Source organism: Ahaetulla prasina, chromosome 1 (genome assembly GCF_028640845.1).
Source record: "Ahaetulla prasina isolate Xishuangbanna chromosome 1, ASM2864084v1, whole genome shotgun sequence".
Classification (NCBI taxonomy): domain Eukaryota; kingdom Metazoa; phylum Chordata; class Lepidosauria; order Squamata; family Colubridae; genus Ahaetulla; species Ahaetulla prasina.
This window is the reverse complement of record NC_080539.1, coordinates 287,155,225-287,178,304: the sequence shown is the minus strand read 5'-3', so window position 1 is coordinate 287,178,304 and position 23,080 is coordinate 287,155,225. Positions and strand designations below refer to the sequence as shown.

General features: G+C 37.9%; 1 protein-coding gene across 4 annotated transcripts in view; it reads left to right on the top strand.

Annotated features, from left to right (window-relative positions):
• Positions 1-20,625, top strand: part of PAMR1 (peptidase domain containing associated with muscle regeneration 1) — a 76,461-nt gene extending 55,836 nt beyond the window's left edge. For 2 of the 4 annotated variants that reach the window (XM_058161662.1, XM_058161660.1), the window contains exons 7-12: positions 6,414-6,614; positions 7,605-7,817; positions 11,565-11,631; positions 14,114-14,346; positions 16,140-16,432; positions 19,245-20,625. In XM_058161662.1, the coding sequence (XP_058017645.1) occupies positions 6,414-6,614; positions 7,605-7,817; positions 11,565-11,631; positions 14,114-14,346; positions 16,140-16,432; positions 19,245-19,781 (1,544 nt within the window). In that variant the 3' untranslated portion in view covers positions 19,782-20,625. The remainder of the gene's footprint in view (positions 1-6,413; positions 6,615-7,604; positions 7,818-11,564; positions 11,632-14,113; positions 14,347-16,139; positions 16,433-19,244) is intronic. The other 2 variants (XM_058161661.1, XM_058161663.1) reach the window with 2 other exon arrangements.
• Positions 20,626-23,080: the final 2,455 nt, after the last annotated feature.

Here is a 23,080-nt window from a genome sequence, read left to right as displayed (position 1 = left end):
AAGGGCAAACCACTGCTGAAAAATGTCCAAAAAATTGCATTTCAACTTATCCACCTAATAGCCAGGAGTCAAAATTGACTTGAAATTACATGCACCAAACCCTTTGACTTGAAAATGCATGCACACAAACTCCTAAAGCCATATAAATGTTTGCTTCATTCTGCTCTGAGACATAGCACTGTTATTTCCATACAAATAGCTAAAATATTTACTCCAGTATTCTTTCACTTCATTTTAATCCCAGATAATTTCACTGCTTTATTTTTTATTTCAGTTGCTCTGTGGAATTCCATTCACTCTGCATTTCCCCTCTCTTTTTAAATCTTACCCATTCCTTGCTGTGTTTGAGTGCATTATTTGAAAGCTGTCTTTTTATCTCTGTATACATTATACATATCCTTATTTTTGCAGCAATCTGTTTCTTACATGCATTTCTTTGTCACTTTCATTTCTTCGTTCCTCTAAGCATTCTCATACTTTGTGGTAAAATCAAATCATTTGCTCCTGCGCAGACTGCACTGGCTGCCTGTGGCCTTTCGAGTGCACTTTAAGGTGTTGGTTACGACCTTTAAAGCGCTCCATGGCTTAGGGCCTGGGTACTTACGGGACCGCCTGCTGTTACCACATGCCTCCCACCGACCCGTACGCTCTCACAGAGAGGGACTTCTCAGGGTGCCGTCCGCCAAACAATGCCGGCTGGCGGCCCCCAGGGGAAGGGCCTTCTCTGTGGGGGCTCCCACACTCTGGAACGAGCTTTCCCCGAGCTTACGCCAAATACCTGACCTTCGGACATTCCGTCACGAACTGAAGACACAGTTTTATTCGCGTGGGGCTAGCTTGAATTGAATTTTAATTTTAAATTTTGTAAATTTGATTAATTTTAAATGGGGTTTTTAGTTCTTGGCATATTTTAATTTTTTCAGGCTAATTTTAAAATAAGTTTTTTAAATTGTATTTTAATTTGTACATTGTATGTTTTATCTTGCCTGTACACCGCCCTGAGTCCTTCGGGAGAAGGGCGGTATAAAAATCAAATAATTAATAATAATAATAATAATAATAATAATAATAATAATAATAATAATAATAATAATAATAATAATAATAATAATTTCTTCTCCATAAAAGCTTAATCCATCTTGTAATGCTTTTCTGTACAAGACTTGCATTTTCTCTTACTGTAATTATTTCTAGAATCACTGGGTTTTTTTCCCCACTTTGTTTATTTCAGTGTCTATTTTCCCCAAAGACCTTCTCCTAATGTTGTTAAAACCTAGTTTGTCATAAATTCAGAACTTTTCACAAGTTCAGAACTTACCTTTAACAATTCTTTTTCAATATTATATCATGATCAAAATAGTAACTTTTTAAATGTCAAGCGCCAGGGAAATCAGAACTTCCAGGCAGTTCAAATGAATATAAAAATTTATTGCAAGCTAGAGCTATCCACAAGAATCTGAACTACTAATGGTCCAAGCAAATTGGGAGTAGATAACAAGTCAATGGAATTCAAGGTGGTCTGGACTTGGATCTCTTGTGGGCGTGAAGAGACACGTGACTGATGATGCATTTGACCCCTCCCTCAGGCTCAGCCTGGCCATCTCCAACATCTAGGTTTATATTTACTTTGTGTGTGTGCAAGTGAGACTGGAATGAATGGATTTATAATTGAGTCATGTGCTTGAAACAAGCAGACCTTTTTCTAAACAGATAATTGCCAATCACTATTATGATTTCTGAATGGCCCAATAACATTTTCTGAACTTTGTTCCATCCATTTGTTCATATAATTTAACAAAATAATCAGACTATCTTAACTCAATTCTGTACAGCTTCCTATTTAAGTTATATTTCTTTCAATTCCTTTGTTAATTCATATGCTCCACAATTTTATATTACATCGCTTATATTCCAGGTCATAATCTTTCAAATGTCATAGTGAAGATTCTACTTATTATATAGTGTTTTGATAAGGCAACAGTACAAAGCCTTAGCTAAGTGTACCATGCTGAAAACTATTTCTGGCACGTGGTTGCTCTGTTCTCTTTTAATGGATATTTTAGTTTAACAAGGGAAAGGTGAGTGAATGATTTGAATCCCCTTCTTACTCATTATTTCATATTCCAAATATTGTTCAATCGAAAGGAAGTGTTTTTTTTTTTTTTTTTTTTTTTTATCCAAAAAGTTTTTATTGGTCAAAAAAGGTTTATACAAATACATATCAGGTATGGTAAATTTTCATTTTTCTTATACAAGATAAGAATTTTACTCAAAATTTTAAACACATACAACAGCCATATGGCAAGCAGGTGATCTGAGTAGCTAAGTTTATCAATCTTACATACGCAATAAAGAAGGGTCAAGAATAATCAGAATATCATACAAAGGAGAATAAGGAAAACCAACACAATACCAAATATCATTGTCACTTCCTAGTTTTGGATCTCAGAACTCTGGGTTCAGCCTGACCCAACTCCAGGGCCGCAACAGCGGCAGCCGCCTCCTCCCCATGGTCTATAACCTCCCCTTCTTCAACTCCTGGGTCATCTAATTCCAGGAGGGCTTTGTGTTCCTCCACGTAGGCCGCAGCCTCCGCAATTGTACTAATTTTTTTCGTAATGCCCTCCCGGAAAATCATCAATCCCTCTGGCATCAGCCATCTGAAGCCTACTCCTTCTGGTACAATTTGCTTGACAAAAGTAATATTTCTTTCTCATTTCACGTACCTGTCTGGGAATCTGCCTCAGAATGGCTATCTCCTGCCCCTATAAGTCAGTGCCCCACTCCTATGTTTTCTAAGAATTTCATCTCTCGTCTCTCTTCTCACAAATTTGACATGAACCTCTCTAGGAACTGCATGCGTGCGTGCATATTTTGAATTAACTCTATAAGCTCGATCCACATCCCAATTCATAAAGTCAACACCTCTCCCAAGAAATTCTCCCAACAGTTTAGTCACAACATCTCTCAAGTCTTCTTGGTCCACTTCTTCCAGATTTTGAAACCTAAGGAAATAAGACATTTTATCCATCTGTAGTCCAAGCACAGCATTGCCTGTCGTCTCCTCTCTTTTCTGCACTGCCCGCATCTCTCCCTCCAGACCTTCCACTTTCTGCTTGTTTTCTGCTGAGACTTGTTGAGTGTCCTTTAAAATCCTTTTGGATAGTCACAATTTCTGCTCTTATTTCATCCAGTTTCTTGTCCATATTAGATAACTTTTCCAAAATTCTCTCCATTTCTCCAGCAGTTGGTCTCTGACCTTTGCCATTTAAAAAATTTTTAAAATCCTCAGGCAAGCACAGTATCCTTGTAATTTCCTCCGGATCCACCAGGGGCACTCACAGGAGCAACGAGTCCAGAGTACAGTTAGTCAACCAGGAAGCCGAAGGAAGTGATGTCATCAAGATTCTCATAGTGAAGGCGGAAGCTGGGCGCCACCATTGTTCCCCAGAGGAGGGGGCCTCAAACCCTCCCTCCTAAATTTCTCCATCACCTCTTCTCTCCAGAGCTCCACAAAACCGGTAATCTTGTAATTTTAAGTTCTCCTCTCTCCAAAGTGATTCGTGCTCCTTCCAGTCGCAGGGGAGAAACCCCCGCACTCGGAGCACTCCACTCACATTGCCGATATCTCCTTCCCTTCTCCTTCCTCAATTCTTCTCCGTTCCCTGTTCGCCACCAGGCTGCTGCAATTATAAATCCAAAGCCCCGGTGTCACCGGGCACAGCGGCCCAGGCGACGACCAAAATAATGGCCGCGGCCTGAGGCCTCCGAACCCCTCCGAGCCTAGGACGCGCCAGCATCGGTCCCCCCAGTCCTGTATGTCGGCTGGGAGACCCCTGGCGAGCCGTCCGTGCGGCAGGTGTCCTTTTCGGAACACCTGGCCCCTAAGGGCCTCGGAGGCGGCCGGATTCGGACACTGGAGGCAGGAGAGGCACCTCCAGATGTCCGTTGCCGCCGGATACCGGAAGTCGTCACCTCGAAAGGAAGTGTTTAAATCTCTTAAACCCTATTTTTTTCCTGAATTTCCCAAAGATACACTTCATTTAATTGCAAAAGGTATTTTTTTTTAATTTCAGGGATATGATCACTATCATATAATAATCTAAAATGAATAGTTATAAATAATTAGCATTTTTAAAAATATTTGGTGCTGTTAAGGTACCTGGCATTTAATTGAAATGTCTGGCTTGAGAAAGGGGACTATAGTAGAAATAACAGTGTGATTACCCACATAGTCATAGGCAGGGGTGAAATGCTTCCGGTTCAGACTGGATCACCTGATCCAGTAGCGATGGCAGCGGGTGGTTCAGAGAATCACCTGCCCCCCCCAGCATGCCCAGCTGAGCCGCGCGATCATCAGCGTTTTTTTTTTTACTTTTAAAAGCATTTTTTCTTCGGCCAAAAAAATGCTTTTAAAAGTAAAAAAAAAAGCCTCTGATGATTGCGCGGCTCAGCTGGGATTGTCAGAATCCTTTCAAAGCATTTTTTCTACAAGCTCTTCTGCTGAAGAAGTTGTAGAAAAAATGCTTTTAAAAGTTTAAAAAAAGTTGGCCACACCCACCCAGTCACATTACCCCCACCACCAAGCCATGCCCACAAAACCGGTAGTGACAAATTTTACATTTTACCCCTGGTCATAGGTGTCTGGTACAAATCTCAGTAATGAAAAGTTGAGGGAACTTATATCATGATGCAAACTCTCACGTTTTTGAACAGGTAGTCTTAGTTTAGTGATTTCAGTTGCATCTAAGTGAAATGAAAATCATATGGACAGACCACAACTGTGGATAGGATTTTATTTAAGTTTTTCTTTGCTTCTTGCTACTTCCTTCTGTTGAACTGGGTTTCTTCTTCTTCCTCTTTGAGGGCATCTTGGTATGGAATAAATAAGTAAAAATATGCTTGGGTTATACGTATGTTTCAATTAATTTGTGCATTGATGCTTAATTTAGAAATTGCAGAACAAAGACCAAAGAACAAGAACACTTATTTACCCCCTGCCCTTTGGAAGATAATTCATATTTTCATTTACATTCATTGGAGAGGAATGGATCACAAGAGAGTAAGCAGGCAAGTAAGAAATCAATAGCACCCACTGTTTGCCTAGCACATTTGCCACAAGCATTTGCGAGACAAAAGAAAGCTTTTCGTCTGAAACTGATTAGAGTCTTGTCAATTTCAGGCAGCAACTGCAAATTGCAGAATTGTACTCAACTAAGAACACAAAGCTTAATTTGTTAACTCTAGTAGCAGTTTTTAGGGAAGTACTGTGCTGTGGAGATAAAGCAGTTGAAGAAGAGATAGTTCATTTACTGAGGTAGCGGGAAATGGGGCAGACACAGGACAACATAACACTGTATTAACTGACTATAATGGTGAACACCTGACTGAGAGACATGGCAAAGATCATAAATGCAGACACCGGTCCCAAAGTTGCTTTTTTATCACTGCCATAACACTGACCAAGACAGTCGCTAAATGAGGACTACCTGTACTTGCATCCTAATATAAATATGTATACAGGTAGTCTTTGATTTACGACCACAATTGAGCCCAAAATTTATGTTGCTAAGTAAAGCATTTGTTAAATGAGTTTTACAAAGTCATTTTATGACTTTGTCTTCATTATTAAGCGAATGGCTGCAGTTGTTAAATTAGAGACATGGTTGTTAAGTGAATTTCCCATTGACTTTGCTTGTCAGAAGTTGACAAAAGATGTTCACATGATCCTGGGACACTGCAACCGTCATAAATATGAACCAGTTGCCACATTTGACCACATGACCATGGGCATGCTGCAACAGGCGTGTGAAAAATGGTCATAAGTCACTTTTTTCAATGCCACTGTTACTTCAAACAGTCACTAAATGAACAATTCTAAGTTGTATTCATCCTCTTGAGTTACATACAAAGTAATAAAGGTAGGATAAAAAACTCTAATAAATAAATATTAAAAAGTACATAAAACAAAGTCTTCATTCGTATTAACAATGTTGATTTTAAAAAAAAAATATTTTAGGAAATATCAGCCTATTTTATCTGTCAAAATTTTTGATTATATCTGCACTTCGCCGTTCAGGTTGTCTGGCTGTAATAAACATGACAATATATACATACTATAACTATAGATGTTACAGGGTTGGCAGCATGACATTCTGATACACATTTCATCATTTCCCATCATCTTCCCTGCAGACACTTATGCATATACTGGTATATTGACACTGTCAGTCAAGTCCTGTTACAATGAGCCGTCAAAATATGAAAAACACATCAACACTATGGAACACTTTTTAATTGTCTGTACTAGTTATTTGCCTTTGTTTTGCTTCTCTCTCATTATTCTTACAATGTAATATTTTTAAAAAAGCATTCTTACTAAATCCTAAAACACTCCTGTTTTTGTAATAAAGTGGATTTTTTTGAAATATCTGAACTGTCAGTGGTGATGTGTAGGACTCCAGGTAATCCTGCTCATGGTTTTGTGGAAGGAGATGACTTTAGATACGGGTCCCAGGTTTCCTTCAAATGCAACGCAGGTTATACCTTAAAAGGCAGCCAAGTTGCTTACTGTCAATTAAACGGGAGCTGGTCTGCACACCATCCTGGATGTGGTAAGAACTCCTTTTGTTTCTTCTATTGCAACTTATTTTTTAAAAAAATTTTTCCAGAAATTGCTAAGAAAATAAAAAGCAAAAATGTATTTCAAACTTAACACTTTGATTGTCTGACATAAACATTTTACTTTAAGAAAGCTTGCATTGATACTGTACAGCATGGAAAAGCCTCTCTTTTGCTGGCATTGGCTTTTAGTTTTATGGTAGTTAAAGACACGTGCTGTTGAGTTTGCCTTTGTAGGCAGGAAGCAGACAGACATGGGCAGCCTATCAGACTTCTGCAGAAAAGGTCCAAAAAAGGATCATGGAAGAGGACTTTTAGATCTAGGCTATGGCAAATGTGGATTCTCCACCCCACCCCCCTTGTTCTCTTGGCTTGTTGCAGTTCAAATTAAATTAAATATCAATCAGCATTAAATAAAATGAGTGCTTTATGTGTATTGTAATTTGATGGCTGAACTAACAGAAAAATTGTTCCTAGAAAATTTGTTCTGGCAGCATTGTCACTTCCAAAATGAAACACAGGTCTAAATATTCACAGCTTCCTTTTCAGAGTGGGCTTTGTTAAAGCACCACGCAATCCAGATGTTCTGAAAATTATTACTAAAAAAAAATCTAAAACTATATATTAAAATTACAACAAAGAATTAATTAGATGGATTTGGTGATTTGGAGTTCACCTATTGCTGAAGATGCCTGAGAGGAAAAATCATATAGAAATTAATTAAGTAAAAAGAGTTTCTAGTATGTGGTAATCTAAAAAAAAAAAGAGAGCTATAGTTGAAGGTAGCTTCTTTGTAGTAATGTGAATGCAAAGACATTTTAACAGAACTAATGGCTGATTCATGTGGTGTTAAATGCCTAACTTAAGGTTAATGGCAAAAGAAAAGTTGATCACATTTTTTATTAGTAAAGGATTGGATAATGTGATGTTCAATAAAGCATTTTACTTTGGATAATAACAGCAACAACCATTTGTTTTACTAGTTATGGAAGAGAGAAACTGCTCTGATCCTGGTGCTCCATTCAATGGGTACAGGAAACTGATGGATGATGCTGCTCTAATTAATGGTCATTATACAAAAATTGGAACCGTAATTACATTCTTTTGCAATAACACCTATACTCTCAGCGGTAGTGAAAAGAGGACCTGCAAACCCAATGGCGAGTGGTCAGGGAAACAACCAATCTGTATAAAAGGTAATTAATAACATCACTTCAACTTAATACTTGCAATGCTTTTTTAATGAATATATTATGGCACCTATTGTGCATCTTCGCTGATTCCCACTAGAATCTGTACCTCCTCTAATTTCTTCCATATTCCTGTAATTAAGAACAATTTAACTGGAAGCTAGATTGTTACAAAATAAATTAATAGTTTGTGCTATTAGTCTATTCTCTATTCAAGAATACGTCAGGATCTAAAATTTGCCCCATAGAGAGTTACTGATAGACCACTTTGCCAAGAAAAAAACCCACAGTGGTTAACTGGAGTTGGTTGTGAACATCTCACAACAGGGGTGTCAAACTCAAGGCCCGCAGGCCGGATCTGGCCCACGGGACCGGTCTGGAAATAGTAAAGGACCAGCCCATGATGCCTCTGCTAGCAAAAATGGGGCATGGGCGGGGTGCCCCCCATGCTTTTGGCCTCTGGAGTGGCCCAGGAGGCTGTCCAGGCCCAAAATGGAGTACTACAGGAGGCCATCCTTGACTCAGAAGGTTATAAAAGGGGGGAAAAGTAAAATATTTTACCTTTCAGGCTTGCAGGATTCTGTTACTAGCCAATGTCAATAATTTATAGTTCTAGTCTTCCTACCTATGGAGTCAGTTTCTTGATCTGATCTCTCTGTCTCATAAGGTGATCAAGCAGATCAAGTAAGTATTAAAAAAAATCAAAGAAATGTATGCCTCCCTATTTTTATAAGTTTATAAAACTATGACTGCGGAAGTGCAGTTCTGTGTCATGCCCACGATGGCCACACCCAGGGGTGAAATGCTCCCGGATTGGACCAGATCACACGATCCGGTAGCGATCGTGACCATTAGTTTGGTGATCTGGTAGTGAAGCTCCGCCCACCTGTCCGGGTGTCATTACTTACTGGTTTTAACCAGGAAGTAATGTGTTTTTTACCTTTGGCGCATGCGCAGAAGGCGTTCACTTCCGGATCGGTAAGGAAGGTAAGTAGATTTCACCCTGCCATACCCACCATGGCCACCCCCACCCGTCCCTCCAAGGTCAAACCCAATCCTGATGTGGCCCTCAATAAAATTGAGTTTGACACCCGTCTTACAAGATGAATAGGATGTCAGTGAACAGCTGCACCCATGTTCCTTCTAGTACAATCTGATTGCCATGGATAGGCATAAGTATCACTGATACGACAACAACCATTTTCTAAAATCATCAATGACACGTTTTCCAAATTCTACATGTTTGAAGCAGTCCAAATAGATTGTAATTTATTTTATACATTTTATAAGCTGCATACTAACTAATGTATGAATATCAGGAGTATTAAGACTTGATACAGAGGCAGATAACTTTTCCAATCCCCTTTGTAATCTCTGACCATAAATTAAGTCTAGTGGAGCTTATTAAAATTAGAACTGAGTTATCTGGAAAATACCTGACTGTCTACTGCAGGTTCTAGGTTCTCTAATAATTGTCCTCATGGAAAACATGCTTGGCTCCTGTCCAGCTTTGTGCACCATTTGTCTTTTTATTTCAAAAAAGTGATACAGTACAAAACAAAGTGTTGTCCTTTAGTATCCTCTTTATTTCCCAAAATACCTTGAAAGCACCAAGCAGCTCTGCTGATAAATATGCCTACCTGCCCAGAAAAAAGTATTTGATAAACAGAGATGGAGGCATTATATTCTGTAGCAATCAATTCCCTGATACAAACTAGGTTTTAAGGAACCCTTGTTTAGAGTCAATTCAGACTGGGAAACTAACCAAGGAGGAGAAACTAGGCAGAAGAGAAATAGGGAGCCAATAGTAAGAAAAGGTGTAATGCTAGGCAGAATAGGCTCAATCTCCTTTGGTTTTAATAAAAAGTTTCTTGTAGTCAGTGGTGGGCTGCTGCCGATTCGGACCGGTTCCAGTGAACCAGCAGTTCTGACAATCAGCTGGCCACACCCACCCACCTACCTCCTACCTATCCTGTCCTATATTTCTTTCTTTCTGACTCAGCTGATCTGCGCAGCATATCTGCTGTTCTGCTTACTGGGGCTGCCTTAGAAGGTAAGCAGCTAAGCTTTAAATTTTGAACGCTGCATGCAAGCGTATTAAACCGAACCAGTTGTTAAACTGGTTGCAGCCCACCATTGCTTGTAGTACGTTTGAAGCTTTGGCACCTTTCTCCAATAATCTGAAAGAAAATACAACAGGAGTGAGAAATAGATGAATCCATGTTTTGCACCCTATCTCGCCTGGCAGCAATTTGTGGGATAGATAAGGCAACTTTGCAGCTATTTTGTAAGAAGCACTACAATATGTGATCAAACTTATGATGTGCCCATTCTTATTTTTTTTTAAAGGAAATTGTCCTTTTTATAGAAGTGGAGTCTAATGCTTCATTGGCCTCTTCATTGTACTTTTTCCATCTGACTTACTGGATAAGTTAATTGAAAGAACTATTAAACTGAAGCTGACCAGTACATAAAAAATTGTTTTTTGCTAGAAACTGGGACAGAAACAATCTACAAAATCAGATTGCTAATTCACCTTTTCATAGATTTGCAAATAAGCAGGCCAGAGGTAGAAGAAGTCTTTATTTATTTATTTATTTTTGAAGAATCCAGACAATTTCTATGAAAATAAGGAGGAAAATAATAAAATGCTAATGAAAAAGCACAGGAATAAAAATGGACTCAGTAATCAGTAATCAATCAGCTCTAGCTTTTGGACTGATATGCACTACGATTTCTATATTTTTGCATAACCATATTAGAACTACTACCCTCAGGGAGATCTATAGCAAGCCAGGATCCAAATGACAAAGGTATACAGTACAAGAGGGCAAAGTGTGAGTCATGTCATGCTACATGTTTTGTTGCTGCTCCTCCCCTTTTGCTCCTTTATAAGTTTTTTTTAAAATTTGCATTTATATCCCGCCCTTCTCCGAAGACTCAGGGCGGCTTACACTATGTTAGCAATAGTCTTCATCCATTTGTATGTTATATACAAAGTCAGCTTATTGCCCCCAACAATCTGGGTTCTCATTAATTACTTGCCTGTTGTTGAGCAAGTATTTTTTCCTGATATTAATTTTAGATCAGTTGAGTTCCTCAAGGGGATCCAAGACAGAAATCGAATAAATAAAATGTCCAAATCTTTCACAACCATATAGCGGCTTGAAAGCGGCCTTTCAAATGAATTAATAGTGTGTTTAATTCTTAATTTCATAATGGTTTATCCGTTATCTATTTCTGTTCTCATTTATTAAGCATGAAAAGTGAAAGTAAATATCAGATTTCAGAAGAAAGGAATGAGGTTTGTGGAACTATTAATGACCTTATGTCTCAGCCAAAATATAATAGGATCTCTCTAATATTCTTCCTGCTAATGGTGGACATATATAATCCATGGACCAGCTGAGTGATTATTGCCAGTCTATAAATATACTGAAGAAGCATATAATTATTCTGTTCTTATTGAACTATGTGGAACCTCTAAGTAGAGAAGCAGTGTGGATTGCAATTGCATCATTTTAGCGGTTTGTGAAATGTAAACCATCTAAAGCTTAGGCTCGTTTGCTCTGTTTAAGAAAACAGAACAAAAAATTATTCTTAAAAATATGCAGTATCTATCATTTAACAAATTGCTTGACATTCATCTTAATTCGTTTATGATAGGGCCAGGGAGTGATAGAGGCACCATAAATTTGAGCGTGAAACATGAAAAAGGATTATGCAATATTGTGTAGTATTTTTTTTTTCTAGCTTGCAGAGAACCCAAGATTTCTGATCTGGTGAGACAGAAAGTACTCCCTATACAAGTACAGTCAAGGTAAGACTGCAATACCTTATATTAATGAAAAATATTATTGCTCGTTCTTGTGTCTCTGCCTGGTTGTGCAAACATTATCTGGGGAATAATGCATAAACTGTAGCAGTTATTCTGGAAATAACAATTGCTAGTTTGATAAAAAAATCTATTAAGTGAAAATTTATAAGCCAGCATGGTCACCCAACAGTTACTCTATAAGTATCAACATCCACAAGCAAATATATTAGCTGATATAATCTATGATACAATTTCTGACAATCTGTCACAGTACTTTATAATAGACTACAGACCCAGATGACCAAATCCTAACTGATAAAAAGATAAGAAATCTTTTTATGCAAAATCTAAAGAAAGGTGTGATAAGAATTGTCAAAATAGGTACTGAATAACTGTTGCTGCTCCAGTTATTATATAGACGATATTCATGAACTTGTCATACATAAGCATCTGCAAGTGGCAAATATTATGAAATTGATATGGAAACTCTGCCCCTTATATACTTTAATTAATTAATTAATTAATTTTGTCGGGTACATATTAAATAATATATATAAGTATAAGCATGAATTGAATACATAAAATGAATACAATTAAAGGGAACATTAGGACAGGGACAATAGGCACGCTGGTGCTCTTATGCATGCCCTGTTACTTGAATGTAACATTGCAACAAAACAACAAATGACAGAACTTGTATCATGATATCACTATGCACATTTCACAATTTTGGCATCATAGATAGGAGCTGACGTCTATGTCATCCCATAAAATAATAAGCTATTGTTCCACCTTTTTGTTCAACATCTCTGGTGGGAATTATCCAAAATATAAATCTTGCTTCCAAACCTCGGCATTTGTTTAGTATAACATTTAGCCAGTTTGCTGATCTAGTAATCTAAGCAGGTGTCAAGCACACACACACACACACACACACATATACACACACACACAAACCAGGTCCAATTAATTAAATGATTTATTGCTAATCATGCAAGAATCAAGAATCATGCAAGAATCTTCTCAGCAAATGATTAACACCTGTTTGGGGCTAGATATGGGTCAATGTAATTCAAGAGAGGTCAGACTTAGTTACTTGTGGCTATGTAGGGACTCTAGGCTGATGCCTCTTTTCACTCTGCCTCCACATTCTGCTACTCCTTCTCCTATAGTAGGTTTTCATGAGTACTTGGATGAAGGATCAGGTTGCAGGATAAACTAAAATGTCTATTATTTCTGCTTGCACATTGTTGCCGAGAAGAATTTGTAAATCCATGAAATGGGTGTATGAGTCAGTCTTGATTTGAGGAACATTTTATTTTTGTTATGAGAATCAAAATACAAGTAAATCTCTAGTCAAAAGCAGCATAAACATACTAGACCAGCAGTCCCCAGGGGCACAGGGACCAGTTTCATGGAGAGAGGTTTTTCTATGGACTGGGGAGGGATGGTTTTGTGTGCTGCCTGCATCCCGCACATGGGCTTCGCTTATTTGCTGGCATGCCGTGGACTGGTGCCATCCGGGGGGCGGGCGGGTTGGGGACCCTGTACTAGACAACAAAACCACTTCCCTAAATTAACACATATTTGAACAGTTATTACATGAAAAGTATGTGATACTATAGTACTGTATTATGTAATCATAACACAGGAGTTACACGTTACATTCTAATTCTAAAATTCTTAGCACTGTGTAAATTTTTTAGATTCAGTTAGGTTTTATTGCCACACATTTAAAATATGGGTAGAGAAGAGTGACATGTGTGGAAAAATCTTTCTTCAACCCCCATGCAAGAATGGGTTGAATTTGTGTTGTGCAAAAATTTCAGAACTCTCCCCTCCATCTCTCTCTTCCTCTCTCCCTCCATCCCCCTCCCCCTCTCCGTGTGTGTGTGTGTGTGTCCCATAGTGGAATAGATGATAGATTCATTCTCTCCTTAGTTTTCTTTGCTGATATTAACAATTGCTTGGTAAGCGCTTCAGTGCTTTTTTAATGAATCTTTTGCAAAAGGAGGTCACACTTTGCAAAACAGTCTAATATCTCTTAAAGTCAGCCTGGAAAGTCAGCGAATCAGATTACTGGTATATATATCTAAGTATATAGAAGTATTATATACTGTACATTGTAAAGTATATTAATTATACTTTTACTAGTGAAATTCCAAGACATCAGACACATCTTCCCAACACTGCTAACTGGAAAGACAATGGACTGAATTTGGATTGCCAGCTTAAACATTCTATTGTTAAGCCTTGCCTCTTCACATATTTGGAGAAGAGAATGCTGAATTTTACTAAGAATCTAGAAAGTCTTGAATGGCTCCCTGGGCTGCAAAGTTTCACTGGATTGTAATTATAAAAATTAGCTTATTTGTAATACAGCTTTATTCCAAACTGTACTTCAAATACTATAAAAGCTAAGGATATAAAAAAAAAGGGTTTTGGCTTCTTGATTATAATTCCATGTTCTCTGCAAACAAAACAGGGAGACTCCCTTGCATCAACTCTATTCATCTACATTTAACAAACAGAAGTTGGAGGCCTATCCAACCAAGAAACCTTCACTACCATTTGGAGAATTGCCTCCAGGCTTCCACCATCTTCACATGCAGCTGCAGTATGACTGTATTTCTCATTTTTACCATCGTTTGGGAAGCAGCCGAAGAACCTGTCTGAAAACAGGAAAATGGAGTGGGAGGGCCCCTTCATGCATTCCAAGTAAGAGTGTGGTTATCAGACATAGAACATTAGGCAACACTGCCATGCCATAAATAATAATATTGCTCTCTAAATGAAAATTCCTTGAGGAACAAATGGTGCAGATCTAGGCAATTCATGTACAGTTGCCTGTGATGAGGTGCGCTATACAGTAGTTATTGAGGATTTCTCTTTGGGACCAGTTGGTGATTAGACATTCTTAAATGAAGAACATGAATGCCACTTGTAGGCCAGCAAATAGAACTATTATTCAAATATGCACACAAGCGAATACAAGCTGCTTCTTTCCAAGTGCGAGGGAAGCGGGAAGTTGCTCCCGTTAATTCTATTCACAGTTTGTCACTTATGCAACTCGGAACATAAGGATATCCTTCAAAGATCTTCAGCTAGAGGAAAATAACCGCTCAAAGATCTTTATCTGAAAGGAGGTATTAATAGCAACCAAGTTCACATTTGAGAGGAATAGACATTGAAAACACTTCGGCCAATTGTGAGACAGAGCAATTCAGCTCTCTCAGTGGGATTTGCTTTTCCCTCAGTTAACAAGCCTTTTCTGCCAATCCAACCTATTTTGGAAGCAAAAAAAAAAAAAGCTTGTTCCTGTGAAAAAAAGAAAGGTCATTGGCATTGGGGAAGGTTGGTTGGAAATGAGGCCAAGCAGGCCTTATCCTGAAGTGAAATATGTAGGAACATCATTACCTACTAAGTTTCTTGAAATTTATAGTTCCAAAATGTGTTAGAAAGACGAATCTGTTTTAGTTCATCTCCATTGTCTTAGGGACAGATGAGGAGAAGGGTGCAGCCATGTGTCCACAAAATGTCACCAGTTTTTTGTCATCAGAAGAAATCCACCTTGAAAGGGAGGTAGTTGATAAATGGGGATTGTCTGCTTATTTTTGCAAATTTTCCAGCACTTGGAAAGATTTGAGGGCTCTTTTTAATGAATGTGAGAATGTTTCATTAGCAGTGAGTGCCACTTGCGACAAACCAAAGGAAATACTCACTAGAAAATACCCATTGATCAAAATAAATGTTAATACGCAAATATAAAATTGAGCCCAATTCAACAGAGATTAAACGTTTTTAATTTTCGTTTTGATTTTTTTTATAAAGAGAATTTTACCTTTCTGCTTGCCTTTTGCACAGAAATCAAGGGATTTTAAAATATTAACTCTGTCTGGATTAATGTTAAAGGCAAATTATGCAACTCAACTTGATTATTCTCTTGCCTTTGGATATATGTGTTTACTATATATTCATTTATATTGGTCTGTACAACATCATGCAAATAAACTGTCAATGAGAATGGAAAAGACTCTATTACTTAGTGTTTAGAGGCTTGACAACCCACAGAGTATATATATAGAATAGACTTTTCTGTTGATTGGTGTGACAACTTCCAGTGATATTCAGCAAAGCTAAGGCCATTTTTGTTTGGTTTGGTTTATTGTTAAGCGTCTATTCCACTTTTCTGTCTAAACAATCAAAGTTTCTCATCTTTTAGAACAAGGCTTATTATGTGACTCTGCTTAGGGAAGTCCTGAATATTTCATTAGTCTAAATATAATACGGTTTGCCAAAGGAAAAAAGAAATCTAGAAAGGGTGGATGGGTAGAACTGGATAGCATTTAGAAAGCCAACAGATTTATTTTACATAATGTAATTTTACTGCAAGGTAAAAGTTGCCTTGGACTCAGGTAGTTTAATTGATTATTTAATACAATTGATTTTACATACTTTGTTTTATTAATTAAAAAAATCGTATTTCTTTCTTCTCCCTCTCCTTTTGGCAGTCTGCGGAAAGACAGAAAACACTATACTTCACAAATCATCCACAACCAGATGGCCATGGCAAGCAGCCATCTATCGGAGACCTAATGGGGTGAAGTTTCCCAATCACAGAAAAGGGACTTGGATACTGATTTGCAGCGGAGCTTTGTTGAATGAACGCACAGTTGTTGTGGCTGCACACTGTGTCACCAATCTGGGGAAGGTCACTGTTCTCAAAACAGCAGACATCAGAGTTGTTCTTGGCAAGTTCTACAGAGATGAGGATAGAGATGAGAAGATCATACAGAATCTACGGGTGAGTTAAGAGTTTGGGATGAGTAGATGAGTGCTAAGGCCTTTAGTACATCATAATGAATAAAACAAAAACTAAACTTCATTGATGTTTCTATTTCCCTGAAATTAAACACAGTACATATGTTCCCTTTCAGTTCAGATAATTAGTAATTTTAATTTCTTGTTCCATAAAAACTATACTTTGGTATCTGGCTTTAGAAGCTTCTGGTTGGCCATATCTAAGGCTTCTAGGAGTTACTTGTGGCCTAGAGCTCCCAGGTCAGCCACTTAGAGATAAGCCTTATTGATGTAATTACAACTAGTAGCAATTAGCAGGCTGAGATGGGAGTAAGGTAAAGGTAAAGGTTCCCCTCGCACATACGTGCTAGTCATTGCCGACTCTAGGGGGCGGTGCTCATCTCTGTTTCAAAGCCGAAGAGCCAGCGCTATCCAAAGACGTCTCCATGGTCATGTGGCCAGCATGACTCAATGCCAAAGGTACATGGAACGCTGTTACCTTCCCACCAAAGGTGGTCCCTATTTTTTCTACTTGCATTTTTACATGCTTTCGAAACTGCTAGGTTGGCAGAAGCTGGGACAAGTAATGGGAGCTCACCCCATTACACAGCAGCACTAGGGATTCGAACCGCCGAGCTGCTGACCTTTCAATCGACAAGCTCAATAGCCCCTGAGCAACCGCATCCCTTTGAGATGGGAGTATCTGTAGCCTATTGTTTATAGTAATAAGGAAAGATGATAGCCAGAGAGCTAGATGATAGCTAACTAGATGATAGGTAGATGATATATAGATTAAATATATTGGTAGATGATAGATAGAAATAGATAGATAGATATTTTTCACCTTTACTGTTGATTCATCATTCACTTTTTTTTCTTGTATTACAGGATTTTAAAAAATGCTTTGAAGGCTCTAGTGCAGGGGTAGTCAACCTTTTTATATCTATCACTCACTTTTGTATCTGTTAGTAGTAAAATTTTCTAACTGCCCACCGGTTCCACAGTAATGCACCGTGTATCGTTGTCTGCACATGCCTCTTGCACATTGTAGATTGGGTTTGGGGGGGGCGTCGGCTACCAGCTCTGCTTGTCTGTTACAGCTGGGTGGTGCGGGGGGGGAGATGTGCGAGCTATTCTGGGATGAGGCTCTTTTGTTTGCGGTCGCATTATAGCGCCATTTAGTTTCACTTACGTAACGTGAACTAAACTTTTGCGAGAGTGATACAAATAGTATATTTTCAGAAATTTAAATTGTCACGGGGAATTTTATGAAAACCTAATGAAAATGTTTTTAAATAATGCTTTGAAAAATTTGTAAAAAGTCAATTAAATTAAAAAAAAAGGAAAGTGCTTCAGTATCAGACAAAACCCCTACCGCCCACCATGAAAGCTGGAATGCCCACTAGTGGGCGGTAGGGACCAAGTTGACTACCACTGCTCTAGTGGATTAAATTTTAAAGAAACAGGCCAATAAACTCCATCACACCTAGGTTCTATTGTTGTCATCAACCTCAATAAGTAAACTAGGAAATCAACTCCATAAGACGGCTGAAACTATTTTTATTGAGACTGGCTGTAATATAGAATTTGCAAATCTTTTTGTTCTGTACCTTCTTCTTATAATTCAGTAAATTAGGGAAGTGACTGCTTGAGCCACTTCTTACAGTTATTTCATTCTGGGACTTTAAAAATGCTTTACTGCCTTTACCTGGGTAATAGATGCTGCATATTTCCATCAAAATAGTATGTCAAGGTTCCAGAAAAACCTCTTCTGCATAAAGAAAACTCAGAAGCCATTGTCTTTAAGAGTTCTTTACTAGCATGAGGAAACTGGCACACGATGAGTGAAATTCCAAAACTGAATTTCCGGATTCTTTTCCCAGTTATACAACCCCCAAGAGTCCCACCCCCCTGACCCCTTTGATGGTCACATGGTCCCACGTTCTCCCAGTTCATTCGAATATCCTCTCGCCACTCTTCCTGCAGATGTGAACACCATCCGACCTTGACCGTCTGAAGAATGTTACCATACCCCTCAGCCCCCCTTCTTCCTCTCAGGGGAAAAATGTGGCAGCGTCTGGAAACCTAAAGTCTAGTATGGTTTCCAGGCCTGACAGGCGTCCCCCCTTGGAAAAGAAGCCATATCCTAGGAAAGAAAACAAAGAGTTGATAAAGAAGAGTGTCAATGGTCTACACTTCCCTTCTACCCCCCCCTCCCCTCTCCAAGAGGTTTTTTAGGTTTGTCAGGGAAAGTGTCGTGAAATTGTTTAATCAAATCGTCCGCATTTACTTTCCAACTTTTGACCCAAGTAGATTCAGATAATGGATATCCCTTCCAGTGGACCAAATATTGTAATTGACCTCTGTATAGTCTAGAGTCAAGGATTTTCTTGATTTCATAGTGGGTTTCACCTTGGATTATCAAGGGTGGTGGGGGAGCGGCAGGTTGAGATCTCAGACCAGAATGTCTAGCAGGTTTTAATTAGTTATCCTTTTTCTACACTTGAGTAACTTGTCAGATATTTAGTCCTTTGGTTTTGATTTAACATTGCAATCTACAGTTTGATCTTACTCTAAGCTACCTTCCTCCTGAGATTTTCCGATTGCCTTGGAACCCAACTGTTGCAATTCCCACCTAGCATAGCTATATTGCAAGATATCCATGGCTTGGAGCCACTGTTATAACTGTGGCTGCAGGTGACAGCAGTTAGTGGCTGCTAGAAATGATTTGGGATTTCATATACAATATTAAAATCAATAGGATAAAATATATGTAACATGTGAATTCTTATATTGCTGTTCTGGATTTTTCCTAGATTTCAGCTATCATAGTTCATCCAAATTACGACCCTATATTGCTCGATTCTGACATAGCTATCATTAAGCTCCTGGACAAAGCCAGAATCAGCAGCCATGTCCAACCCATCTGCCTGGCATCTGCACGGGATATCAACCCTCCTACAGATGATTTGCAAATAGTTGTCACTGGCTGGAAGATCCTGACTGATGTTACAGATGCAAACTACAAGAACGATACAATTCGTAGCGGGTCTGTTCAGATAGTGGACTCTCTTCTGTGTGAGCAACAATATGAGGAACATGGAATCCAAATCAGTGTCACTGACAGTATGTTTTGTGCCAAGCAGCATCCCACAGCAACTTCTAACATCTGTCCTTCCGAGACTGGAGGGATTGCTGCAATACCTTTGCCAGGAAAATCTTCTTCTGAGTTAATTTGGCATCTCATGGGTTTAGTGAGCTGGGGCTATGACAAGACATGCAGTCTAGAACTTTACACTGGCTACACTCGAGCAATTCCTTTCAAAGACTGGATTGAGAAGAACATGAAATGAAATGTTTAGCTCAGAACTGTTTTCTGAAAAGATAACTGTATTGATTCCTCTTTCTGATACTTCAGATTTTTCATCCACTGAAGCTAGAGCAGGGCCCTCGGAAATTTGCCAGAGTGTTGCTATTCAGTGAGGGTAGATGATTTTACCAGAAGCTCTGAATATGACAAATGGATAACCATGTCTCAGATTTCCCCTTTCTTCTGGTGGGAATAAAGTATGATGGGCCAAAGTAACTGTATGCCATCTGTTTTAACACTTATCTGAATAAAAAGATTGGAAGGTATCTGTGTAAGTCTGAAAAGCATGAGAGAATGGCAAGAGATTATTCCAAAGCTGGATGAATTTATTATGGGCTACATTAGTTTGTTTTGGTATATTTTATATTGTATTTTTCCATCCTAAAATACTGTACACATTCAAATAAACAAAGGTTCTCTTAAACCTGCAAACCAAAATTTGATTGTTGATCCATCTCAGTCTATTTCCTATCCATTGTGTTCATTTTTTAAAAAAAGAAAATTTATCAGAACTAGAAAATATAGAATACTAATACATTTATAAATGGTATAATTCAGCACTTTTCATATTTCCTATGTCCAGGGATCTTTTTTTCCACTGATTTAACTGTCAAGACATATTTGTATTTCCATCATAGAATGTCTGAATATGGATACATTTTGTGTTTAGGAAAAGCATTCAATATACATGTAAAATGCAAGCTATATCTTCTGAATTTTTATGTCTCTTTGACTTCTCCAGAATTTTCCTGAAGCACTTTGAAAACATTTGCTATAATCCAAATAATAAATCTTTCACCAAAAGAAAGGAATTAAAGTGTGCTTTGTTATAACAATTACAGTACAAAAAAGTTTTGTTAATCTCTACTGAAGATGCAGTGATGTGATGAGAATGCTACCTGAAATTATTTTACGAAAATGTTATAAAATGCTGGAATCCTAAAATTTAAGGATTTAATATTATTAGGTATTAGACAATGTTACAGAATAAGATCTACAAATGCATTCACCGGTCTAAAAAGTTCTTTGTGGATTAATTTTCCTTTAAAATAATTAAAAAAGCAAATCAGAAATAAGTTACAGTTCAATTTATTAAAAAACAAACTTATTAAAATACATTATTTTGTCAAGCAAAACTCACTAATATTGTGAAAACAAAGCAAGAATTCTGTGTAATAAAATCTAACAGTGGGATGATCTTCCCATTCTTAATCTTCAATCTTCAAGTTTCCAGGAAATAATTTTCTTCTAAAAATTCTCTTACTCACATAACAATAAAGCCCAACAATCTGTTGCAAAATTAGGCATTTCCCTGTTTTTACCGTCTCCTATTAACTCCCAAGTTTGGCCATCTGGTAGCAAAATTATATGTTTTGCTTTTATCTCAAAGTCTCCTTCAACCATTGTAGCTAATATATCTTTCTTCCCAATTCCTGGTTCTGTGTTTAATCATGTTCTGTCATGCTGTTCTTTATCCTATGGTATGAGTCGCAGCATTAGGCTATTTTTTTAAATTTACATTTATATCCCGCCCTTCTCCGAAGACTCAGGGCGTCTTACATTATGTTAGCAATAGTCTTCATCCTATTTGTATATTTATATACAAAGTCAACTTATTGCCCCCAACAATCTGGGTCCTTTTAGATTTTAGGCAGAACTGATATCTTTTATCATTTATTCTATACTAATAATGTTTGCTTTTTTGTTTCCTTTGGGTTGTCTCACTCATGCTGTAATTTGTATGTTGTGACAACTATTCAAATATATACAACTATTTCTTTGGTTTGCACAATTGATTCTTTCTCTACTGTTCAGTAGATAAGAACAAAAATTCTATAGGGCATTGACATTTGGCTTTGGCCCCGGAAATATAAACAACATTTTCACATTCAACATTACAGACTGTCAGTCTGTTCCTCGCTTTAGGTAGACTGAAATGCCTTTCTCAGAAAGGGTATGCTACAATGATGACAAGAGAACAGAAAACATTGTTACATGTTTTGTTCTACAAACCTCATCATCTTAAACTATCCAATCTAATTATAGAAAGACCATTCCTGCTGAAATAAGCTTGCTGCATATGTTACTGGCAGTTGTGGGCAGCAAAGGCATCATTTTTTCTTAAACTTCTTGCAGGGAGTTGTGTGGGATCCACCTTGGCCATTGAAAAATACAAAAGTAAGTGAAACCGTGGACAAGAGAAAAAAGAAGAAATCAAAATGGAAATGAGAGATAGGCATATTTATATGGCTCACCTACTATTCTATTCTATTCTATTCTATTCTATTCTATTCTATTCTTCTATTCTAATCTATTCTATTCTATTCTACTGACAGAATCATCTGTCACACAGGCGTCAAAGTCGCTGCATCATGTTGCCATCACGTGACATTTTGCTACTTCCCCCCCTTCACGGAGCTGGGGTGGGTGTGGCCTGTGCATGACGCATCTGCCCCGTGGGCCGCCAGTTTGACACCCCTGATCTCTCATAAAGGGACCTGCAAAAGTTTGTGATATGACAATTCGATATAGAGATTTCCATTATCCAGTGCTGTTCTGAATCATCTGGAGTTGCTTAAGAGGGGCAACTATATAAATCTTTAAAATAAATAAATAATCCTTCATATTGTATTAGAGGGGAAAAAATGTGGAAAAACAATATTCTGATAATTTAGAGTGACCTTTGAAGCAGATGTAGGAATAAGGTAGTTCTTCAATGAAATAAACAAGTGCCAAAGGACAGGTTTTCTTAGCAGGTCCATTCCAATTTACAGAAGTCAGAAAAAGTGAGAAGTAAAATCAATAAAGCAGTAGTTGCTATAGGGTAAATTATAGCTGAATAAAACCTATACAAAAGGCAAAATATTATGACTTGAAATAATATGAAAGAGTTTACAAAAATAAACTCAGTACAGACAAAGAAGGGTCTCCTTGGTAAGCCATTGATGAAATTAGTATGGTAAAAATGTTTCTGCTTCAGAGTGAAAACAATGTCCCCCAAGGGAAAATATAACTTATTAATGTGTATTGGTTTGTAAGCATGTTCTTCTCCTGTAAAGAAAACAAATTCACCTCTGACTTAGAACAGCACTTTTTCAATTTTCATTTCCTGAGATTCACTGATGTCATTTGGACCATGAAAAAGAATCTCTCATTCTATCATGATCATAACTTTCACCCACCATCAATGGCATCCTTTCTATAGAACCACCCATTTCCTTGATGTCACACTACAACTGAGGAATGGATACACGGACATCCCGTTATACAGAAAATCTACAA